This window comes from Microchirus variegatus (genome assembly GCF_963457635.1).
Source record: "Microchirus variegatus genome assembly, chromosome: 10".
NCBI classification, from domain to species: Eukaryota; Metazoa; Chordata; class Actinopteri; order Pleuronectiformes; family Soleidae; genus Microchirus; species Microchirus variegatus.
This window is the reverse complement of record NC_139811.1, coordinates 7,400,258-7,425,889: the sequence shown is the minus strand read 5'-3', so window position 1 is coordinate 7,425,889 and position 25,632 is coordinate 7,400,258. Positions and strand designations below refer to the sequence as shown.

At 42.2% G+C, this 25,632-nt stretch overlaps 1 protein-coding gene across 1 annotated transcript; it reads right to left on the bottom strand.

Annotated features, from left to right (window-relative positions):
* Positions 1-2,216: 2,216 nt before the first annotated feature.
* On the bottom strand, positions 2,217-21,717 carry pkn1b (protein kinase N1b; the record flags this gene model as incomplete). The annotated part of the gene is made up of 22 exons (XM_083896325.1): positions 2,217-2,551; positions 3,333-3,413; positions 3,533-3,640; positions 3,802-3,944; positions 4,033-4,109; positions 4,211-4,273; positions 4,452-4,628; positions 4,739-4,830; positions 6,247-6,319; positions 6,648-6,739; positions 9,283-9,373; positions 10,619-10,760; positions 11,953-12,028; positions 12,113-12,256; positions 12,429-12,538; positions 13,472-13,666; positions 13,749-13,962; positions 15,025-15,170; positions 16,577-16,697; positions 16,791-16,936; positions 17,935-18,235; positions 21,628-21,717. The coding sequence occupies 22 exons, from the start codon at positions 21,715-21,717 to the stop codon at positions 2,348-2,350; spliced, it is 2,886 nt and encodes a 961-aa protein (XP_083752451.1). The 3' UTR covers positions 2,217-2,347.
* Positions 21,718-25,632: the final 3,915 nt, after the last annotated feature.

Below are 25,632 nucleotides of genomic sequence, written 5' to 3'. Positions count from 1 at the left end.
TGTCTACAGAACAGAACACATCAGTTTTTTTTGTTTTTTTAAATTAAAAGTTATGGCTCATAAACTGTGTCCAATTTACCTCGACTAGACTTCATTTTCCACGTAGTACGCCCTCATTTTCTCTGTGTCCGAGTTCCTACCGACAAATAATTCCATTAATCTTTTTCAACAATATTTGGGGGGGTGGTCATTATTAATAATAACAGCTGGGACCTGGTCAGGCTCATGCATGAGTGTGCATTCACAAGCACTTCACTGTTAAACGTCAATTAAGTCGTTTGTCTGCAGAATGTTTTTGGGGAGTTCAGAGAAACGGCATTGGACCTCAGCTGCGACCTGGTGTCACTGTGACCCTTTCACCCAATTACAATTACCTCTCTGGATCTGATGTATTTATAAACATCTGTTGCAAGGCAAAAACGCTGCTTTTGAATGTACGAAAACGACCGTTTGGTTCATAGAAATCTGCACCTATCCCATCTATACTATCAAATCCAATTCCAATAATTCAATGTTTCAAATAATTTAATGTTTCAACTTTTGTTAAAAAAAACACTTTTTTATGTTACATTTCAACTTTTGTCCTTTTTTTTCTTCCAAAAAATTTAATACTTCAACTTTTGTTCAAAAAATTTTTTTCTCAAGAATGGAATGTTTCAACTTTTGTAAAAAAAAAAGATTTTTTAATTTTTTTAATTTAATGTTTCAACTTTTCTCCATTTTTTTTTTCAAAAATGTAATGTTTCATCTGAATCAGGTGTGTTGGAGCAGGGCAACATCTAAAACATGGCAGGGCAGGGAGTTGGTTTAGAGCACCCAATTTACCCAATCCCCATAGTGCATGTTTTTGGACTGTGAGAGGAAACTGGAGAACCTGGAGAAAACATGCAAACTCCTGTTGCTTCTTCCACACTGATACTGGATCCAGCTTCTGTGCAACGGTCAAAGTATACAGATGACTGCTTGGATATTACAGCTATAATTTAGCCCTTGTTTAGAACTAAAAATGTGGGATTAAATAGAAATGGAACGGTGGATGCACTGCTCCTCATTATCAAAACATTGTTTTAACAATGTTTAAAAATAGCAGGAGCTGCCCGGACCAGGAGGATCTGCTGTTCCGTAGAACCGTTTTTTACGTAACCGGACCAGGTTTTTTCAGAGATCGCGCTGAGCCAGAGAGTACAATAAAACAAGTTCTCAGCTGTGTCTAAACTGTTTGTTTTGAACCTTCAGGGCTTCTTAAACAAGGTAATGACGCAGATACACACTAAAAAAACATGGTTAATTGGAACTTCTGGTCTAGGTCCTCTTTAATGCAGTGAATTGCTCAGCTGAAAGCCAACCAGAGTGATTTCTCTGCTTTATTCTCCACATGAGGGTCGCTGTGCACGGTCCCCCAAAATCTGGATGTTTTTGGACTGTGAGTGGAAACTCGAGAACCCGGAGAAAAGCCCAAGCTCACACTAGGAGAAAGAACTCCATGCAGAAAGGTCTTCTTACTGCAAAGGCAAGAGTGGAAATGGAAATAAAATATGGAAATAAAATAATTAGCGCTTCTGTGTTGGGTTCACATCTTTACTGAGTCACAGTTTCACCAGCAAAATGACAAAGGAATAAACAGACGAACAAAAATAAAAACACGAGAAAACCAAATAAAAATCACAAAAGCAGAAGAAAATCGAGTGATCGTAGTTAAAATTCAGTGTTGTGCTGACAGACGGACAGAAAAGAGAGAAAGTGTTTTTATGTGACAGAAACCCCACACTCTTTACCCCTCTTCTTTCCTCTGGCTCCCCCATGTGTTCATTTGCAGGTGGTGCAGCTGATGTGGATACGAGGCGAGGACACCGAACACACTAACACACACACACACGACACACAGCAGAGATAAAGGGACAAGAGATTAGAGAAAGTCCAGGAAGAAGAGAGAAACTGCTCTCCGTCAGAATTATCGCTTCTTCCTGTGATTCTGAGGCTCTTTAAGCTCGAGTACAATCGCCGATTTCTGTGTTGCCAACAACAGGAACCGTCATTTCAACTTCCATTTGTTACATAATCTGGATTATCTTCTGTCATCACCACTTCCTCCTCTTCTAAAAGCCACTCCAGATAATCTGGATGTCAGCAGATCCATGACACTTGCGTGTGTGAGTGCTTACATGCGATCAGACTCCGCTGATCTCTGACAACAGATAAAAAGGTCACGGGGAGAGCGATTTCGTCTCCGCCTCTCGTCTTCGCGGGACAGGACTTTGGCCTCGACTTCCGTCTCGGTGTCCTCTCAGAGTCTGTGGCTGGCAGTGGGCAGCTGAAAAACCCCCTTTTGACCCTGACCTCCGTGACCTTAGCAGAGGTCGGAGATGTAATCGAAGTCTTTGAAGAAGTCCTGTTCCTTGCGGGAGAGCGTGCGGCGTTCGCGCGGCGGCGTGAGCGCCGGAGGCTCGGCCGTGAACTCGGTGTCAAAATTGCTGACGTCCTCTTTGCCGCCGATGGACGGCACGAAAGGGGGCGGGACTTTCCTCTGAAGAAGCTCCTCCCAGTCCATTCCCTAGACGAGACATTCGACTTAGAGTTAACGTGAGCTCACATTATAACGATGAAGTCTATCTGCTCCACATAACTCTCTGTGTTTCTCTCAGCGTTTTGATCTTGTGTCACGTGGCAACATTCCAGCGCTGCACACAGGAAGTGACCGGTTTTACAGGGTCTCTGCAGGTGTCAACAAGTCAAATTTAAGACTTTTTAAGACTTTTTTAAGACCATAATGAATACAATTAAAGACCCCTTTCAAATCCATACTGGCAAAAAAGTACAAAAGACATGAAGGACAATTGGAGCCACAAATTGTTGAACTTGCAATTCGTTGGAACAAGTTTTCTCCGCTGCTATGCTAAGCTGTAACACACCGCGGCGCGCTGACAGCGCACTAGCTAGTGGTGCTCGATAAATTCTCACCGGGCAGCACAGGTGGCCTACTTTAGTTCCGTTTATGCATGTTTTACGCAGATTTTTAAGACCTTTCAAAATTGTATTTAAGACCTTTTATGAGATTTTCGAAGAATTTAAGACATTTTAAGGCCTTAAATTCAAATGATTGGATTTAAGACCTTTTAAGACCCTGCAGATACCCTGTTTTATGTCTAGGCCACATTGTGCTAATAAAAGCAAAAGAAGAAGCAGACACGAAAAGTTTAAAAAGTGAATTCTAGTGCTAAAAAAACATTGTTTCGTTGCCCATGCACTGCGGCTGTATACACACAAACGCTCCCTCAGCGAGGTCTAATAGTTTTGTTTTCAGATGAAGGACACAGCGCACAAATAATGCTCACCCTGAAAAACGGCTGCTTTTTCACATCTTCAGCATCTTTTTCTCCAGAGCCCACACGTCTCTCAGGATTCCTTCTCAACAACTTAGCAGCAGAAAGGGTAAAAGAGAAAAGAAGGAGAGAACATTTGACACCAATGCTCTAAAAAAAAGACGAGGTCATCAAATGAAATAAAACCAGGAGCACAGAATGCTGAGTCTCACCCGTCTCATGATGCCGATGGCTTCGGTGGAGAGAAAGCGAGGGTAACGCACTTCATCGTTCACGATGCTGTCAAAGACCTCCTCCTCATCATCACCAGGGAACGGGGACTGAAGAAGAAGAGTCACAATATTTGACATCGTACTACACTCATGTTTGTTTTCTTGTTGCCAGTTACGTCAGAAAATTAAACCTAAAAGACCTATTTTTGAATATGAATGGAGTAACCGTTTTTGGCCACATTCTTACATATGGCACCTTTAACTCTCACCTCTCCGACCAGCATCTCATAGACGAGAACCCCGAGCCCCCACCAGTCCACAGCTCTGGTGTACGATGTGTCCGTCAGCACTTCTGGGGCCAGAAACTCAGGAGTTCCACAGAAGGTGCTGGTCCTGTCACCAAAACCCATACCTTCATGAAAAAAAAAAAAGAGTTAGACAGATTATTGACAGAGGGAATGATGTCAGTTGCTTGAGAAATGAATGAATCAAAGACTGACCTTCTTTACAAAGACCAAAGTCTGCTATCTTCACAAACCCCTCTGTATCCAGAAGCAGGTTGTCCAGTTTAAGATCCCTGACAAAAACAGTGGCAGTGAGAGAGGGATTTACGTTTTTAAAAAAAATCTGAGTTTTGAGAAAAGAGAAGATGTTTTTGGAGTCAATGCAACAACTCACCGATAAACGATGTTATGTTCATGGAGGAACTGCAGACCCAACACCACACAGGCTGAATAAAACCTGTCAGACACACCACGATGAGCAGAGATAGAACTCAACATTTAAAGCCTTTCTACACCATTTTTTAAATAAGAAATAAACCGAGCTCTAATCCTTAATAGATAAGCAGGCAGAGCATAAACAAAGAGCAACACAGAGCATGGAGTTCTCCACACACACACACACATTCAAAACTCACACAGCACGTGGCTCAGAAAAGACGTCAGCATGTATGTGCATCATGAGGTCTCCTCCTGCCGTGTACTCCATGACAAAACACACATGTTCTGGTGTCTGGAAACATGCAAACAGGTTGACCAGGAAGGGATGGTGGGAGCCGTTGACAGTCTCAAAGATCCGCTTCTCACACATCAGACTGGAGACAGACAGAGGCATGTGAATGAGACAGTTATTACCGTAAGAGGAGCGTAGAGTTTATGAGGCGAGTGGTGTGTCCTGGTGTGTGACTAAGAAACACACACTCACCTTTCCACTTCATCCCGAGCTACAATGTCTCCCTTCTTCAGAGCTTTGATGGCGTAAAGGCTGTTGGTCCTCTTGTACTCTGACAGCAACACCTGCAGAGTCCAAGGCTCATTCATCACTTACATATATATAATCATTACATATACATATATATTTATATATACATACATATGTACACACATATACATATACATATACACACACACACACATATACATACATGAGGAAATCTGTAAAGCTTGTCGTTCATGTCAAATATTATAATTGCCACAATCCACTTATAATCCAACCCCTAACAATTGTATTTGACATAGAATAAACTGACGTTTTTATGAAGGAAAATGCAACATTTCTGGCTCAACAATGTGCTTTTAATACTTCTACAGAAGGAAACGGTCTATCAAAATTTAAATGCAAATGAAAGACCCACGTGGAGAGCCAGTTTTACATATTTGTATCTGATCTGACATCCAAAGGAACCTCTGTTCACTGTGGAGGAGTGGCACAAAGGGATAATTCAAATATCCAAAGTGTCAGGCTGACTTGTAAAGATGGAGAGGACTTTTCCAGAAAATATGACGACACCAATATTAACTCAGGAGCAACAGACGGGAAGAGCAGGAGCAGCATTTCAGGTGTTTTGCAAAACACTAAGCAAGGTTTGTTTTAACCTACAACCACATGAAACTGAATCCGACCTCCCCACCTTTTATTCAAATGTATTCATTGCCTGTGTGTTGTTGTATCTGCGAGATTAAGCGAGTCAAGAAAGAGCAGCCGAGTCAAACAAAGCACTGCTCGCACGGCTGTAACATGAAATCAGGTATAACATGGCTACCAGTCTTAATATTGTGGCTATAAATCAATAAATCAACGAATGGGTGCTGGTTAGTGTAACAAATCCTAATCCTTAATCCTTAATCTCATTGAATTCACGCATTCATGCTCAACTAGCTCCAATATGCGTGTCTGTATGTTTTGGTGATTGGACCATGAGGATAGATTCAGGACTCACGTGTCAAACTCAAGGCCCCGGGGCCCAGATGTGGCCCGCCACGTCATTTTATGTGGCCCCCGAGTGATCGTAAAAATCTGGGTTAAAATAGGTTGCGCATTGACCAATAAACTGCATTCCCCACAATGCATTGCGATTGCGTTACCCACAAAGTGACGGCACCGCCACTAGATCGCAGTGTATCATTGTATATGCATCATGCGACGAGTGAAATTGAATAAGTAATAAATCCAGAAAGATATTTAGCAATATGTTACAGAGTTGTTAACTTTAGTTTACATTATATTTGGTTACATTTAGTTACATTTATTATCCCTTTGAGGGTAACCGTTATGCTGATGTGGCCCTCAGTGAAAATGAGTTTGACACCCCTGCCTTACAATACCAGGTCTGAACAGGGTCTGTAAGGTGCTAAAGAAATCTCCCTATTGCATTTTATAAAACACACTTTTATCACTTTGTGCAGAGTCTCTTAAATCAGCCGTGTGAGTACCTTTCCAAAGTGGCCTCTGCCCAGCACTGCCATCAGCCTGAAGTCCTGCAGGCAAAGTGGACCTCTGCTGGCTCTGAGACAAAGATCACACATGACACACAACATGGTGCTGTATTTAATATGTTCAACAACAGCAGAAATGCAACATGTTCTTGTTCATGTTTATGGTGAGTGTTTATTCTCTGGCACGGACAGGTTTTCATGACATATGCTCTAATAATCCACATTAATGATGACTTGGCTAAAAACAGTCGGGTTATATCACAGGAACATATTGTGTGTGTGGGCGTGCATCTAGTGTCATGCTGTGTCGGCCATATTGCAAAAAAAAAAAAAAAAAATCTCAGGTGTTATTTTTTATGTGTACATGTATGTGTATGTGTGTGTGTATTAATCTGCACCTGGGTAAAGAGTTCTGGGACAAGGATCTGGTCGGCTGCTCGTGAACAGGGACGCCCGGTGTGGGCGGGGCCTCGATGACAGGCATCTGCTCCTACGAGACGAGAAGGAGGAGGAGGAGGAGGAGGAGGAGGAGGAGGAGGAGGAGGACGAAAGGGAGAAAAAGTGAGAAAGTTCAGTAAAAAACAGATAAACACAGAGTTATGGGAGCTCACGGTTGCCAGATCCCATCGCTTGGCTGACATCCTCGCTCCTCCTCTCTCCCTGTCCTCTTCATTCCATCCTCACTGCTAATTAGTTTTCTAAAAAACATCAGAGTAATTAATCCCATAATACTTCAGCCCAATTGAACATGCCATCTGTCACAGGTCCTCTCCTCTCCTCTCTCCCCCCAAAGACTTTCTCTGTGCTGCTCTAAATCTGTCTGCTGCTTTTGTACGATTCAAATTTGGCTTTTTTTTGGCGTGATGATAACGAAGCACTGCGGTACGCCACATATGTGATGACTCATCAGAAAATAAATGACATGATTCAGTCTTTTTGACTTTTTAATGCTATATATAATACAGGTTATTTTAGGACGAGTATTAAAGGTGCCATATGTAAGAATGTGGCCAAAAACAGTTACTACATTCAAATCCAAAATACCGAGGTCTTTTAGGTTTAGTTTTCTGACGCAACTGGCAACCCGTGGTTGCTCGGCAGCTGAGACTCTACTGACTGCAATGATTGGTAGACGGCGGTAGGTGGCGCCACATGCTAAAACATGATTTCAAAACATAAACATGATTTGCAGTCTGCAAAATATTTTTTTTAATGCAAATATTTTGTCTGTACTGTTGTTGTTGGTGAGTTCAGTTTGTTATATAAACATTATTCCTGAGTCTCTGTGACATATTAGGAGGATTTTATGGCCAGTTGATTTAGATTTATTACACAATGCACCTTTAAATTGTGGTGTAAGTATGTTTTTGTAAAGTAATGTTTTGATTTGAACACACCTTAATAAACTAAAACCCAACTACTAGAATAAAACTAACCTATGTGCTTTAAGGTGGACTCTCGTGTATCTGTCAGGGCGACGAAAACTATTAAAGTTTCGAGACAACAGGAAAAGCAGAATGCTGCATGTTCCTGCCAAAGTGACCGAGACTCGACGTAAAAGACACGCGAGTGCGATGAGTTTGTGGTGAGGAGCACACAGTGATGAAATAGACCACATTCTGACAGATGGTGTGAGAGAGAGAGAGAGAGAGAGAGAGAGAGAGAGAGAGAGAGCTAACCGCAGAGAGAGAATTTCTGCAACAATACAAAGAAAGAATGACATTCTGCAAAGAAGGGTAACGCTGCATTTCCTCTTCTAATAAGTCTGCTGCGACATGTGAGTTTACAAATCTCCTTTAGGTTGTTAGTCCAGAGGCTTCAGGACTTAAATGTAAGAAGAAAGTGAACATTTTTGTTCATTTGGCAACAGAGAAATCTACAGGAAAAACTACAGATAACAACCTCCTTTTGCTTGAGCTTTATTTTAACAGTTTGTTTGAGATTCCAAGGAAACTTCACTGAAGTCTGCAAAACTACTGCTGTTGTGGGTTGTTCGACATATTCTGTGATGTGAAGACGAGCTTTGAGACGAGCGGAAACTAGAGGAGGGTATGGAGATTTTGCCGGTGTTGTGTTTACTTCTGCCTGAGTAACACACGAGTATGGCCCTCCCACTTTGGTTCCTCTTACACTAGAGTAAACACAGACTGGTTCACCAGAAATGTTCTAAAAGGTGCTGAGGCTCCAGAACGGCAGTGACTGACTCGTGAGGAGCATCATCATCATCACTACCATCCAACATCATACACCTTGCCAAAGAGAGCCAGTTCTAGGTATAGCGCTCCAGAAGATGGTGTACAAACATGTGCTCAATACTTTAATATGGCTCTTGAAGGATGTTAGAAAAACTGAAAGAGTCTTTAATAAGAAAGAGCTTCCCAAAAGCTTAATTATATACTTCAGTAACCAAGTTACTAATAAGGACAAAACAAATACAACTCACTACCTATAATGTAAAAGTCAGTATAAATAATATGCAATACAGAAATCCTCAGGATTATTGTAACATAAACAACGTATAAGCTGGCATACACACATTAAAGGGACACATATAGAGGTAAAGGCATGTTGACATTTCAAACTTTATCCCATGTTTGTGTTATAAACAAGTAAAGTGAAATAAGCTGTGACTTCATCACATGATTCTCTCTGCACTCTTTTCCTGCCACTCTCCTTCCCTACAGATCCTGTGTGTGCTCCACAGTGAGTAACTCACAGGAATTTTGGCCTCGATTGAATTAAAACCCCCCCGACATCCAGTTAAGTCTCATTAAAGCCGTCGCCCCGAGTTTCTAAGCTCTCCCGTTTCTCTAATTATCCATCCCTTCCCTTCCTTTCTCGTCTCTCACTACGCCGTTGTGCCGGTCTCAGATTTCCCTCCAGCTCACAGAGCGCAGACCTATGACTGCACTGCTCTGTTTCCAGGCCAAAGGTACAGCAGGTATGGCAGGTAGGTGAGTGAGTGAGTGAAGTAGTAACATGATCGTGTAAAGATGCCTTCATCCCTCCTCTGTGTGTTCCTGCCACACTCACCAGAGGAGCAGGTGCATCCACCACGTCTCTTCTGACCTCAGGTTTGGGAGGAGAGTCACTGCCCAGATTCAGCTTCTCTACAGAGATTTCCCTGCGACGCAAACAGAAAAGACACTTTAAATCTGAGGAACAATGAAACGAGAGGGAAAACATGTCAATATTCTAACTTCTGTTTTTTCTTTATGAACAAAAAGAATGGAACATTATCAGAGATTCGTGAGAACCCCTTTGACAACAGTTGGTATCAAATGAACATTTGCTTATATTTAAAGTTATGCTCTACAGTTTTAATGTTTAGAGCAGGGGTGTCAAACACATCAACATAATGGTTACCCTCAAAGGGCCAGATGTAACTGTCATACAGAATACATGTAACTAAATGTAACCAAATATAATGTAAAATAAAGGTAACTACTCTGTAACATATTGCTAAATAACTTTCTGTATTTATTACTTATTCAAGTTACAAATATGAGAAATTATAGATGTAACCTCATCCGCGACGGTGATGCCCGCCACTTTGTGGGTAACGCAATCGCCATGCATTGTGGGAAATGTAGTTTATGGTAAACGCACGCCTTAAAGCAGCATAGACCTATTTTAACACAGATTTTTAAGGCCAATTAACCACATTGAGTTTGACATGTGGTTTAGAGCATTGGTTCTCAAAGTGTGGCCCGCGAGCCAATGGCGGCCCGCAATTAATTACTTGCTAATTACTAAGCTTGTTAAATGTTTATTGGACATTACTGGATACGGACCTATAAGTGTTAACTATAGCACTGCAATCTGGTCATTAAAATTATTACAAATGGGATTTCTTTCTGTTTTTTTTTTCATTTGGCGGCCGTCAGTCCAATGTTGGGTTCCTAAATTGGCCGTCAGGTATCAAAACTTTGAGAATCCCTGGTTTAGAGCATTAAAATAATAGCATAATAACCTATAAACAGCAAGAACAAACTGAAATGTGTATCTGGAACAGAAAACTATAGTATATAACATTATTGCTCATCATAATGTGAAGTTTTCCACAAATTCATCATGTGTGGGGCGGTTCTGGCCCGGACAATATGTTTGACACCTGGTTTAGAGAATGGAATAGAATAGCACTTTATTGTCCACCAAGGGGGAAGTTTGCCTTTGGCTCAGCAGCATGAAATCATAAAGGGAGACAAAGACAGTAAGACTGACACAGATGGAGTTAAATGACATCACTAACTGCTCTTTATTGCAGCTGTGGATTAAAAACGTGTTGACTTATGGACTTAGAATGACAAATAAATGCGTCTGTCGACCTAAAATGATTCCAAACCCCAGTCTCTAATAGCGTTCGTACCCTGTGCCGTGTGTGAGCGTGTTGCTCGTGAAGCTCGGCGTGTAGGCAGGCGTGTTGCTTCCACTGGGGATGGCGTTCCTCAACAGACGCACCCACGTCGCAATGTCCACGTTCATCTGGCGAGCTCTGAGGAAAGCTTTACCTGGGGAAAACACACGGTGGAAGCGATGAAAGGTCACAACTACTGCTGCTGATTTAACGATGTGAGACAGCTGAGCCGCTGCGTTGCTGCTTTGCATTTTCAACGAACCTGTTGTCGTGGTGGTTGTGGAGAGCAGCAGAAGCCGTTAGCACTTCATTTTGAGCACAGTAATGGGATGGAGCACTTTATTAGGCTGTGAATCCATTTATAAAACCTCACACTGACCTCAAGGTTGTGATTAACTGATGTATATTATTTATAGTCATATCTTTTTTGAGGTGCTGGAGTAGCTAGGTGCTGATGATGTTCTAAGCTAGTGGCTAAGCTACTAGTTTAGCCACTAGCTAAGCTACTTCAGCACATATTTCCACTCATTGAATTGTGCTTTTTTTGTTGACTAAAGCCATTTTCAGACATGAACTCATGAAAATGTCAAGAAAATAGGAAGTGGTGAGCAGTGGCTTGAGCAAGAAGCAGGCGTTGTGAATTATTTTGAGTTTCCTCTGCTGTTTTCTCATATGGACATTATTGGAAATTAGACTCAAGAGCTGGTAAATATTCACGTGGACCTTTGTGGACATTTATCTGTCATCTTTTAAAGGGATAGTTCGGAATTTTGGACATAAGACCTATTTTCCAACTCAGCCAGTGTGATAGAGACGTTTTCAAATAATTTCATTCAGTTCTTCTAGTTGCCGAGTTCGCTGGTGCTATGGCTAGCGCAAGTCAATGGTACAAGTTAGCATGGCATTGCATGAATTTTTGAGGGACTACTTTCTTAGCAGCGGCGGAATCAGTCCGCCGCTGCCATAGCCTAATATGAAGTATGACGCTCTGCTGCTGCTGAGACATAAATCCTTCAAATTGCAAGGTTGCTTTTATTTAAAACATTTTATCAACACAGATATGTACATCGATAGTCTGCCGTTAAATTTGATTTGCCTCGGGTGCACTGTGGAGTCAGTATGAGTGTTTCTAATGCCATGCTAACTTTTACCATTGACTTGCGCTAGCCATAGCACCAGCGAACTCGGCAACTAGAAGAACTGAATGAAATTTCTTGAATTACACCGGCTGAGTTGGAAAATAGGTCTTATGTCCAAAATTCCGAACTATCCCTTTAAAGGTCATTTTTTCCACATTTTCAGAAACCTCTCGGCTGAATGAGAGCAGAGTGTGGACTTGAACATACCGTGCTGTTTAGAGAAAACCTTCTTCTGCCTCTGGAGTCGACGGCCTCTCTCTATCACGGGGTTGAAGAAAGTCACCTGAAATCAAAGCAGTATAAAACAGTTTCACCGTCAGCGTACGTCTGCGTATAAATACACGTTTACACCATGTGTGTCCTGTACCTCAGCCAGCAGCAGCCCCTGAGGCTCCAGCTCCAGCTGGACTCGGTGTCTCTGGTTGTCCAGAAACTCCTCCAGCTTCAGGTACTTCAGAGCACACAGGGAGCGGTAATCTCTCCAATACACCGCGATCTCCATCTCTCTGGACTAATCGCACAAAACACACAGAGACTACATCATCATCATCATCATCACATGAAGATTATACAACCGGACATTTACAAAACCTGTACGATTTCTAGGAATTATATCTATTTACACAGTAACACACATATGTTTATGTGTACACAAGAAGAGCTGCAGTGTTACTGCATCTTACCCTCTCCAGTTCTACGGTGAAGGTTTGATCCCAGGCCTGTTCTCCAACCGTTCTCCAAGCTGTTTGACCCACAACTGTGTTCTCCAGCTTCAACACTGCACTCACCTCCGCTGTAACACACAAACACAGAGGTAAAAGAGTTTTTTTTAAACTGCTTAAAGTAATTAGTTACATTACTTTTGGATTACTCCATGACATCACCATTACTCCACACCTTAAAATAAGAGCTATTGCCATAAGTGCTGCTAGCAGGAAAGCTATTACTAGAAGGTGGTTAAAACCAGGAAAACATACCGTAGAGGAATGGATTGAGATAACCTATGATATTTTTAAGATGGAAAGGATTACATTTGCCTTGAGACTGCAACAGGGAATTTGTTTTTGAAAAGATAGGAAAGATGGATAACCTCACAAGTCACACCAATACTTTTGTCTAAAAGTGGATTTCTGTGTCCTTTTTGTTTTCCTTTCATATTCCCTCAGCAGACGGCTCTATAAATCATTGAGGTTTACCCCAACATTGTTGTTTATTAAGTTCTTATTCTTGTTACTATATCTAAAGGTACATTATGTAATAAATCTAAAGCAACTGGCCATAAAATCCTCCTAATATGTCACAGAGACTCAGAAACAATGTTCATATAACAAACTGAACTCACCAACATAAAAAAAATATATATATATATACAAAATATTTTGCAGACTGCAAATCATGTTTATGTTTTGAAATCATGTTGTGACTACCAATCATTGCAGTCAGTAGAGTCTCAGCGAACGAGCAACCATGGGTTGCCAGTTAGGTCAAAAAACAAAACCTAAAAGACCTCGGTTTTTTGAATTTGAATGTAGTAACTGTTTTTGGCCACATTCTTAAATAATGCACCTTTAATTAAAAAAAAAAGATAACTTATGTATATTACTGGATGGGTGAATGTCTAATGGGTCCTAATGGGACCATTTACACTGCTTATTGAGTCTGCCTGTATGGACCTGAAAATCATAAAAAGAATATAAAAAAATTAAATAATGGCTGACGGACTCACAGGAGAGCTCGTCCGTCTTGCCGGGGATCTTGAGGCTCATGCTGCTGGTGCTGCGGCTGTAGAGGCCGCTCAGTTTGAAGGAGGAGCGTCCGTCTCCCACAGAGTGAGAGGGGAGAGCGACTGGTGTCGCTCTGCTGCGTCCCGGGATGACCTCCAGCAGCCCCACACAGCCCAAGAGGCGCACCTGAAGAGTGCCTGGGGAAAAACAACAGAAAGCACATCAGATACAGACACGACGCAGATGCACAGATGCGTTTGTGTGATTTGCCGCGTCTACCTGTGAGAGGAGAGGGTTTGCTCAACGTGCTGTACTGGTTGTGGACATAAGGGGTGCTGTGGCGTGAGCTGAACGCCGAGGACGACGCCAGCACCAGCTCCTCCTTGATGAGGCAGGCCTTGGGGTGATCCTCGGGAAGCTCCAGCAGCCTCTGCTCCAGAGAACACCTGAGCAGGTCCAGACGCTGGGACGACTCACTCAGACCACACTGAGCCTACGGACAAGAAGAAGACGAGTGTGAGTGGATTTTCACTTTATCTTCCTAAAAAAACACAGGTTCAAATGTGCTCTAATATGTGAAAATAATGATATGTGGACTGCAAGAAAGTGTTAAAATGTCAATATGGCTCATCACTGTCTGTGTAATGAATATGAAGGTACAGACAGCAGCTGTTTAGCTTAGATTAGCACATACAAACACATTGGAAGCAAGAGAAAACGTGGTTCTGCACCTGTAAACCTCACATAGATAGCAATGTCTTATTTTAGCTAACTTTAAGCTAATAGATAGATAGCAATGTCTTCTTTTAGCTAATTTTAAGCTAATAGATAGATAGCAATGTCTTCTTCTAGCTAACTTTAAGCTAATAGATAGATAGCAATGTCTTCTTTTAGCAAATGTTAAGCTAATAGATAGATAGCAATGTCTTCTTCTAGCTAACTTTAAGCTAATAGAGAGATAGGAATGTCTTCTTTTAGCTAATTTTAAGATAGTAGATAGATAACAATGTCTTCTTCTAGCTAACTTTAAGCTAATAGAGAGATAGGAATGTCTTCTTTTAGCTAACTTTAAGCTAATAGATAGATAGCAATGTCTTCTTTTTAGCTAACATTAAGCTAATAGAGAGATGGGAATGTCTTCTTCTAGCTAACTTTAAGCTAATAGATAGATAGCAATGTCTTCTTTTAGCTAACTTTAAGCTAATATATAGATAGCAATGTCTTCTTCTAGCTAACACGTTTTCTAGGCTTTGAACCAGACTTGCCTCATTTCCAGGCAGCTGGATGTAGATTCATATTCACCACACATATATGTCAACATCAATATTCAACCATCCATCATCATCATCATCAACAACAACAACCTTTATCATCCAAGAGTCAAGTGGGAAAGCTGGATTCAATCCCAGCTCACCCTGTACAGGTCAGCAGCCAAACTCAGTGCCAACATATTATTCACTCTCAATTTTAGACACAATTTTGAGTCTAAAATTCACAGCGATAGAAGATGGACGGATGAACATATGACACTGTTTTTAAACCTCTGTTCACTGACCTCAGCCATGGCCTTCTTGTCTTGGACCTTTCCCGCGCCCAGCAGTCGCAGCATGTTCTTGGCCCCCTCAGCCATGGCGTGCTCCACGCGGTAGTGGTGCCACAGCTCCTCCACGCGGAGCTCCACCCCGCACATGTCCGGTTTACCTGAGGACCGGTAACGACATGTTGAGGCAAACAATAGGACCAAAGCATGGACCACAGTCAGAAAATCCACCGCAACTTTTATGTATTCATATAGAGCTGAAACAATTAATCGATTACTACATTAATTGTCAACTATTTTGATAATTAATTCACAAGTTTGAAGTTTTTTTCATGATTATAAAAAGATTTCTGTGGATTTCAGGTTTGACAAACACTGATCAATATTTTTAACGTTTTCTTACATTTTATGAACCATTTCATGAAAAGTAATCATTAGTTGCAGCTCTATATTGATAACTTTGATTTCTGTTACTTGTGTGGTAACATATTCACTAACAATATTCGTTATAGAGTATGGGGGTCAATGTATTTTGGTCACATGCTTAACTTGATATGTTACACAAGTTTTTATATATATAAATTAAAATTATTTCTGTGACTCCAGACTCTTAAATGTGAATATTTTCTGGATTATTTGCCTCACTATGACAGTAAAATGAATATCCTTGGGTTATGGACTGTCATTCATGTCACTTTTCATCATTTTCAGACTTTTTATGGATCAAAGAACTGATGAATAAATTGGGAAAATAATTGATATATTAGAAAATGTAATTGTTTACTTCAGCCTGAGAAGCCACATTAGCATCCATTGGAAATCAACCATTTAATGAATACTCCTCTCTACAGTATTTGCTTTATTCTGTTTTTTTTTTCTTGGTTGATATCGGCTCCTGAGGGAAACATCCTGCTCATTAACTAAATAAACGCTCCGCTGTGTTCATGCAGTAGTTGCTGACTCTGTTTTCCTGACGTTTGCTTAAAAGCAGGTAGTGTTAAGTGGGTTTTTAAGAGAAAACGATTGTTTGCAGAAAACCAGCGCACCACAAAAAAGTGAACTAATGACTAATGGTTGGAGATGGAGGGAACACTGTACATCACACGTCTAAATCAGTTAGCTTGTTTCCAGGATCCCTTCTTTCTGCTGGTGCTTATTCCCTCTCTTTCATCTCTGGTTCCTTCCTTCCCTCGACTTCACTCCGCTGTCATCTCTGACTCGGTCTCTTTCAGTCTCGCTCCCTTCCTGGCTCCCCGCATCTGACCTGCCTCCTCTCTAACCTCTGTTAAATGAGGCATGGCTTTTAGTTGTTGGGCAACATCAACAGGATGCAGGCACATCAATACAGCTCTAACCTGGGAGGGACTGTAATGGTCCAGCCTGTGTGTGTGTGTGTGTGTGTGTGTGTGTGTAACTGGAAGACTGTACACAGTTAAGTTCTAAAGCAAGGATCGATCCATCACCACCTGCATCATAAAATATGCAGTGTTTAGAAGCTGAAAGGGAGGCAGGTGGGATGAAAGAGGAAGTGAGTGGAAGGGCATGAAAGCAAAGCTGTGGTATATACTTTGGCCGTCCTCGGACTGCTCCGTGGCCTGCATGGCCTTTCGGATCTGCATGCGGATGATGTCGATCTTTGTCTTGCTGTCCTGCAGCATCTGCTGAGCGCTCTGGAGCAGCTTCTTGTCCTGAAATAGTAAAAAAAAACAAAACATAAAAACATAGTTGGACAAAGTTGGCAGAGATTAAATATTCCAGGACACAGAGTCACAGCTGATTACCTTGGTGCCTCCGTTCATATAGATTGGGATCATGTTTTCCGCTCCCTGTTTGACCTTCAGCTCAATGTTCAGCTGCCGCTCCAGAGCTGCGATGCGTTGCTGAGTGGCCGACTTCCGACCCACTGACCCGGGAGAGTTAGGGGCGTCTGGGTCGAGGGGAAGTGAATAAGTCATGTAATTGTCTCTCAGTAGCACACAAAACCAAAGAAGAGTCATTCTGCACTCTCACTGACTAACAATATTGTGTGCTTTTGATATTGATTTTCTGTCTCTAAGCAAGACACAGTGAAGTATTACTGTCATTACCTCAGGTCAATGCATCCACTTTTACACAATTACATCTGCATTTTGTTGGTTTCTTGACTTTTACTGTTTTTACACAGAATATTTATGTTTTCCAGTGAATCAGTTACCAGTGTTTTATGTTTCCCCCTCGACCAAATGTAATAAAGATGATCTTCTGACTTCTTTATCATAGGTGATCAGTTTTAACTAGGGATGATTATTGGTGCCGATATTCGGCTTTTTGAAGCATATCAGCCTTTTTTGTTTTTTTGAATTTTAAAACAAAAGATATCTATCTTCTAAGATAAAAAAAAACATGTTGCAAATCTGAAAAGCTGTTCATTAAACATATGATTAAAGGCACTTAAAGGTTAGTTAAGTGCTGGTGTTTATTCAACATTTTGACACCAGTATTTTCACTTTTACTGCAAATATCGGCTCCAAATATCTGTTATTATCTGCCTCCATCTATCTATCTATCTATCTATCTATCTATCTATCTATCTATCTATCTATCTATCTATCTATCTATCTATCTATCTATCTATCTATCTATCTATCCTTTTAACCAAGGAGGTGACTATGGTAAATTTATTATACATGCTCCTGATAAATATCATCATGGTAGCCTAGCATTTATGCACATAGCCTCAAAGAGAAGTTGTAAACAAGAAGACCTTCTTAAAACTAAGAAAAAATTTGCATTTTTCATAAAACAAAAGACACTTTTAATTCAAGAGTGTCAAGACAATCTGTGCTGGTGACTGCTGCAAAATAAGTCTCATTCAGTGGGGTTGCTGGGCGGATTTTAAAAATATTTTTTTGGATTTACAGGTCGTACATTTCATTTCCTCCTTACCTTTGTCGTCATCCGTGCCTTTGACCACAATGTGAGCGTCCAGCTCCTGCAGCTGAGTGTGCAGGGACTCCAGCTTGCGTTTGGAGCTGCGCAGCTGCGAGTCCACCTGCTGGGCATTCCTCTTGTCCGTGGTGGCCCGCCGCAGGTTCTCGGCGCCCTCCTTGATCTTCAGCTCCTTGCGGATCTCTCTGCGGATCCTCTCGCGGTGCTCGTCCAGGCGCTGCTGCACGCTCGAGTCGGAGAAGTCCGAGTTTTGGTCCAGGCCGAGCTGCTGGAGCACGGACAGCCCGCCTGGGTCGCTCTGAGGAAGGAGTGACAGGGTGGTGGGTCAAAAGAGCTGAAAGCTGATTGATTTTTCTGCCTTTGTGAACAGAAATGGTGATTTTTCGCTGGTTTGAATGTAACATTTGTTTATATTTAAAAGTTACACAACTAAACTGCCATTCAAAAGTTTGGGGTCATGTAGAAATGTCCTTATTTTTGACGGAAAATCACTTTTTTTTCAATTAATATACACACTATACCAGGGGTCTCAAATTCAAATGACCTGGGGGCCAATGTGCATCTATTGTGGTCAAGAGGGGGCCGGCTGTTCACAATATTGCATCATGATGTCACACGCATAATTAATAATGTTTTTTATGATGCAAGATTAATGTATTAATATCAAAAACAGACATTTATTTTAAATTACATAAATAATAGTGTGGACAACTGTTATTAAAATCCGTACCAGGAGCCGTTTCGGCCACTGCCATTCGTGGCTCAGGCCCTAACAAGTGTATTTATATATGTAATTGAATGTTGTATATGATGCATTTAATAATGGGATAATTATGACCAAATGTCTTATTACTGTTATAAAAAACATTGCTAGCAAACATATATTATATTCTATCACCTCGCTCAAATCATTATTTCTTATTTCGTCAATGCCTTGACTATTGTTTTCTATTCATTTTGCAACTGTTTTGATGAATAAAAGTGTGACTTTTAATGGAAAACGCACACAAAAAAACTGTGTAGGTGAGCCCAAACTTTTGAACGGTAGTGTATATTTAGCCCTCTGTGTGTCAGCGGGGGATTAGTCAATTGGAGTTGAAAGGGAAAAAAGTGATTCAAAAGGGCGACGTCTCCCGCTGAGAGCTGCTGAGTCCAGGTCATAAAAGTGGAACCAGTCTCTGTGTCGGGTCCTGACAGAGTGACGCGAGTGTGGGAGGCAAAACCAGCCGCTCTGTGAGTGAATGTGAAACCCGCTGAGCGCAGACTGTGGGCCAGAGCATCAAAGCAGAGGCAGCGTTCAAGTGCATAAAAGGGCTGAGTGCTCACATCAGCTCTCCTGCTGATCAACGCTAATCAGATTACAGCAGATTAGAACTGCATTAATGTAGACTAAAATCAATCAGGGGCTTGTCTGCTTCTGGACGGGTCACGAGTAAACACACACAGAGTGTATACACGAGGAAATTCAACACAAATGATCAAGCTTGTGTTAAGTTATTTTTATCACACAGATTTTAGGACTCCAGGTATTAATAAATGGCTGTGATGATGACGACCTTCAGATTAAAGAATACACTGTGGGCCACGTCAGCATAATGGTTGCCCTCAAAGGGCCAGATGTAGCCGTCATACAGAATAAATATAACTCAATGTAAACAAACCCTCAGAAAAGCACAGGTGATTTTTTCAGCCACAATAATACAATAATGCCGTTGCTTCACGGATAACACAATCGCCATGCCTTGAGTTTGGCACATGTGCCTTAAAGTGTGTGTGTTTTACGGTCCCCGCTGCAGGAAGGTATAAAAACATAAAACCCATGGAAGTTGACAGTTTATCTCCTAGCAACCTCCACATGTGTGATTTAAGCACCGCCATTGAAAACGTCCACTTAGGAGACTTAGAGGGCAGAAACTACACCATACGACGTTATTGTTTGAATGTCCTTTAGTGTGTGAGATGGAGAAGCTTTATCTTCAATTTAAAATGTACTTTTTGATTCATACGATGCATTTTTTAAGACATTAACTACAATGTGGTTCCCTTCGTTCGGTCTGTATCAAAAGTGTGTCCTCTCAGTCTACTCCAAACGCACAAACACAGAGTGTAGAGAAGCATGCAGCAGCCGTCCAGCTTAGCAGATCTGATTACAACTTCTTAGTTCTCCGTGTTCATTCAGCTACGTGCACGATCTGCTCTCGTCAACGCCATAATCCACGCGTGCAACACAACACAGCGACAACGACAGTCCCTCGTGTCAATCCAAGCACACGGAGCACAGGAAGGTTTTTTTTATTTTTAACTGCTGCTTTAATGCCACACTGAAAGGAATTCTAAATCTGAAGAAATCAGAAATCACCAGTACACAAGACGGTATGCAATTCTGCAATTACAGCTCTGAAAAGTCACCGCATCGTGTCGTCGAAAACACGACTGCTGGTGCCAACCTGGAGAGGGAGGGGCAGGGGGAGGGGGGGCCACGTTACGCAACGCCACGGAGAGTGATTCCTGCACTGATTTCAACAAAAAATCTGTCGTTTTGATACTTTAATACCATTGTGCTTCCGTGAAACTTGTGATTTTTCAGTATTTTCTGTAGACCTGAAACTATTAATCAATTACCAAATTAATCGTCAACTAAAAGAAGATTTCTGATTGTTTTAGCTTCTTAAATGTGAATGTTTTCTTCGTTTCTTTGCTCCACATGACAAAGGAATAATTAAAACCGAATCATTTTGGTTTGTGGACAAAAAGAGACATTCGAGAACATCGTAATTTCCAGGTTTGACAAACACTGATCAACGTTTTTCAACATTTTATATACCGAACAAATCTGTGATATCAAATAATCGTTAATTGCAGCTCTGATTTTCTGGTTTCTTTGCTCGATACAACAAACAAACTACTACACAACACATTAACTATGCAGCCCTATAATATGAATGCTGTACTTGATGAATTAAGCCCAATTTGTACTCTATTTTTTAAGTGTCCGTCACTCCGTCAAGGGACAACGGAGACGACAAGGACTGCGACTGGTCCTCAGGACAGGCCGAGATAACGCTGCTCTGTGCCGTCCGACAACGTCGCTGCCAAACTATAAATACGTCATATATTAACACACACATTACATGTTTAGACTCTAAATGGCTAATTTCTCGGCAGTCTTTCTCTCTCGGACGCCGTTGCTCACTGTAGCCAAAAGCACAACAACCTTGCGTAGCGACCCCTACTGTTCGGGCGGGAAATTGCAGTGCGTATCCGTCAGTATGAAAGCTCGAGGGGTCTCCGTGGTTGCGCAGTCGGATAACGTATTACGCAGTCGGAGAAGTATAATGTGGCCTTTAGACATCAGTGTGAGCACAAGTGCACCGTGAACGACAGGAAGGGAGAGTTTGTGCTGTGACGCACTCCTGTGCAGCACAATACAACTCAATCCCTGGTGTGTGTTTTTTTTTCCCCCCGACAAAAGAGCGTCTGGAGCGAGGTGCAAGACACGCTCACAGCAGAGGGGCCCGATCACAAAAGCACACAGGAATAAAGAAACGCTGCCATCATAGGAGATGTTTTTTTACAGGAAGTGAACAAGGAAGCTGAGAGAAAAGAGAAGGGCCCACAGTCATGGATGGGGAAAAAACAGAAAAGAGGTTTGCCGTGGTCGAGGGGCCCGGCGTGGCAACGGTTGCCTACCGAAGACTCTGCGTCATTCTGCTCTGCAGCCAGCGGGGAATCGAGGGCTTGATCGTCGGGCAGCTCCTCCAGTACGTCCTCACTGGCCATGTTCGGCCTCCTGCTTGGCTTCGCTCACTCACGCTGGGCCCCTCCTTCACACACACACACACACACACACAGAGAAAACCACACACACACTGTGCCAATCAGGCACCACTGAGTGCTATTCCTGCCTCCTCGAAAATCCAGGATGTCCTTCCCGCCAGGAATCAAAAAGCCCGTCTAAATCTGGAGCGACTGAGTGAAGGCGGAGGAGAGGAAGAGAGAGAGCAGCGTCGACTGAACCCCACCCCGCTGCTTCCTGTTCTGCTCGTGGCCACATAGAGACTGAGGAGTCATGCACTTTGTACACATCCACATATGCACATTGGGCTGGTTTGGTAAGAGAGAGAGAGAGAGAGACGCTCTGCTTCCTGGTTCTGGGTTTCTAAAAGTGAGAGACGGATGTTGCAATAGATCGCAGCACAAAACTGCAGAAAACGCAAAGTCTCTCGGTCTCAGAATTGGCTCAGCGTTTTGAAAACTGAAGCATGGCCTCGCAGATCGCCATATTAAAAAAGGCCCACCAGAGGTCAGGCATTTCTGAATGTGTGTGCGAGATCTCGACTGCTTTAGAGCGTCCACACCTGGCAATTGACAAAGAAGGAACAGAGTAAGATGCAAAGTATACGGCACGGATTCTTGAGAAGGATGGTGAGAGGAGGACGCAAAAGAGTGAATGAAAGAAAGGATGAGGAAGTGGTTAATAGTGATGAGGGATGGCGACCTGAAGTATCTAGCTCATATACCAGGGCTGTTCAACTAAAATTTCCAGTGGGCCAGTCAAACCCTGTACTACTATTTTTGTGTTGCATGTACAGTAAACGTATACAAATGGATATAAAATGTTATAGATTATTTAGCACTTATTTATTGAAATAGCTGCTAGTTTTGTGCTAAAAAGGTAAGTAACAAAACCACCAACATTCAGGTACAATACAATTTGCGTATAGTGCAAAAAGGTCACAGTTACAGTACCACCAACATTTGGGTATAACAAATGGCTCTTACAAAGTGAGAAGAGAGAATCTTTTGCTTTAAGTTAAGCTTCGCAAAAAAAGCACTGGGGTTGCTTCAAAGAGACTTAAAACCCAGAAAACATCAATAGTGTAGAGGAGCCAGTCAGGGCCAAAGTCACCAACTATGGTCTTATTACACATGCAACAGCTGAGAGTCACAGGTGGGTGAACAAAATATGTGAAAAACACTGTAGAACAACATCCTCAAACAACGCCATGTTGTGCTCTACACTGGCAGTTGGAGCTGATGAATCGATGAAGTGGACATGGCTGATAAGACCAACCAGGAAGTGAATGTGGATAACTGTGTCATTGTTTCCAAAGGTCTTTGGGTTTTTTTGCCCGTCCACACTAAAACATAGCAGCAGTTTGAATGTAGCATGAATAAGAGTCACTTAGAAATATCACACACTCACACACACACACACACACACACACACACACACACACACACACACACACACACACACACACACACACACACACACACACACACACACACACACACACACACACACACACACACACACACACACACACACACACACACACACACACACACACACACACACACACACACACACACACGTGTGTGGGGGTCACTGACCCTCCTGAGGCCTCACTGTGTGGCAGATGGCCCTCACTGCTGTACCTCACAACCTCACACACACAGTATCACAATCAAAATATTAAACACTATAATGAAAGCATTAAAGCTCCCATAAAGTGGTCCTATCGCACATATATGTTAGTTATGGAGGTTTACTTACATACATTAACTGTTTTTTATGCTCAAAAACCTCCGAGTTGCTGCAAACGAGCCGATAGAAATCACTCCTCACTGAAGCTCTCGACAGTCGCGCTGTTTCAGACTGAAATCTCACTCCCAGAAGACAGAACTGTGTTGTGATTGGCCAATACCTGGAAGTGACTTAATTAGCACGTCAGCTCCCCCTCTGGAACGGTGGATGCACTGCAACTCATTATCAAAACGACTCCCCGCCGTAGTCCCTCATTAATCCGGAGTCAGAAGACACTGTCGCTTGTGAAACACCTCCACAACGGAGGTTCTTCTTCTTCTGCGGTTCAATGTACACAATCGGATGTGCCCGGAGCAGGAGGATCTGCTGTTCAGGAGACGGGATCCTTGCGTCATACAATAAAACCCAGCGTTCTCAGCTGTGGCTGAACTGTTTGTTTCCTCACTTTAGGGCTTCATAAACCAGGCACTGGCGCAGATACACACCAAAAAACAACATTAACTGGAACTTCTCGTCTATCGGCGCTTTAGCGGCTTCAAAGATTTATGTAGTGCATTTTAAATTGGCATAGAACGATGAAATTGCAGATGTTGCAACTAGCGCTAATTGTACTGTTTAAAAAATATGATTACTCAGCTCTAACACACACACAAACACACACACGAAGAGCATGGCATTCTAAAAAAAGGCACAAAAGCACGTCTAGTTCTTCTTCTAAAGGGGAAATAGGAAGTGAAATAACATGAAGTTAAAACACAGTCAGCTGCTCTTTCTTCACATGGCTTCGATAAAACACAAAGTTTTGTCTGTGTCTCATATCTGTGATCATCAGGTAGTAGGTAAAATATTTCCTTACCGAGCTGTTTTGCGTCTCAATGCTTCCTGTGTAACATGGACCAGTGGCTGCAGAGATAGCAGCCCCCATACATCCATACTGTCAGTCTGCCTTCACATGGATGTGATCTGCTCTCATTATTATTATTATTAGCTGCTGGAATCTACCGTATCTTTCACAAATGAAAGCGAATCACAAGCGTGGAGTGATGGATATAGAAGCAAACCCTGTGCAGCAGGTGCTCTTTTGCTTAAACTCTGCCGACTATTAGATTATCAGGAACTGTGAGCACTTCACTTTATAGATAGGAGCTCTTAAAGTTACAGTCTCGTCCTGTCCACTGGGTTTGACTGTCCCACAATACTGTGCAGACTCTCAGTTAGAGCTGAGGACGAGGGATGGAGGGATCGAGAAGAGCGAAGACTAAGTGGATCAAGGTTGCTGGGTGCAAAATTTGTGAATTTTGGTGCCAGGGTGCAAATAACGATCCAGTCTTTCAACGACATCAAAATGTAGCATCCAGTTTGGAAACCACTTGTTCAGACTGTACATGATAAAGACCAAAGTACATGAACAGGCTGCAGTGTTAAAGCTCCAGTGTGGGACTTATTTTACCAAATCATTTGTGTTGCATATCTGTCTCTTATTCATCCATGCAATGGACATGAGATTTGGAGCTGTGTGATGCAGTGAACAGCAGCGGCCGTGTTGTGTTTGGCAGTGGTTTAAGGAGTGCTTTATTTTAGCTATTACGTTCTGTTCTTGGAGCACACGTTTTCAATATTATGTTCATGCAAAGCCAAAAAAAATTTGCCTACTGATGTCACGGTTTATTTTTAGTAGTGCTGTCAAACTTTCCATGTTTCCATGATGACGCACGTGGCGTTTACGTGTCTCCCGATTGTTAAAATGAGTCTCTAAAGTAGCGCTAAACTTTAAAAACAGAGGCACACATACGCAGTACACAGGTGCGCTGGTTATTTGTAGCGCTGCTCTTTTCGTTTAATAAACAGACCGCTCCAGTTCCACTGTAGGCGCGCTAACCGGCGCTAAAAGGAGCTAATGCAGCTAACGGAGAGCTATGGTAAACGGTGCCTGGACTCCGGTGTCGCGGCACGTAAACATGACGTCATTCGCGTCTTTTTCCGGTCAGTCGTCGTGGAAACGTGCCGTGGGTTAACCTTTTGCACAGCACTCATTTTTAGCAGTAGAATCCACGTCTGAGCAGCGTGGGAACGTCTCAAGAAGCATTTGTTTCTATTTAAAGGTGCCATATGTAAGAATGTGGCCAAAAACGGTTACTACATTC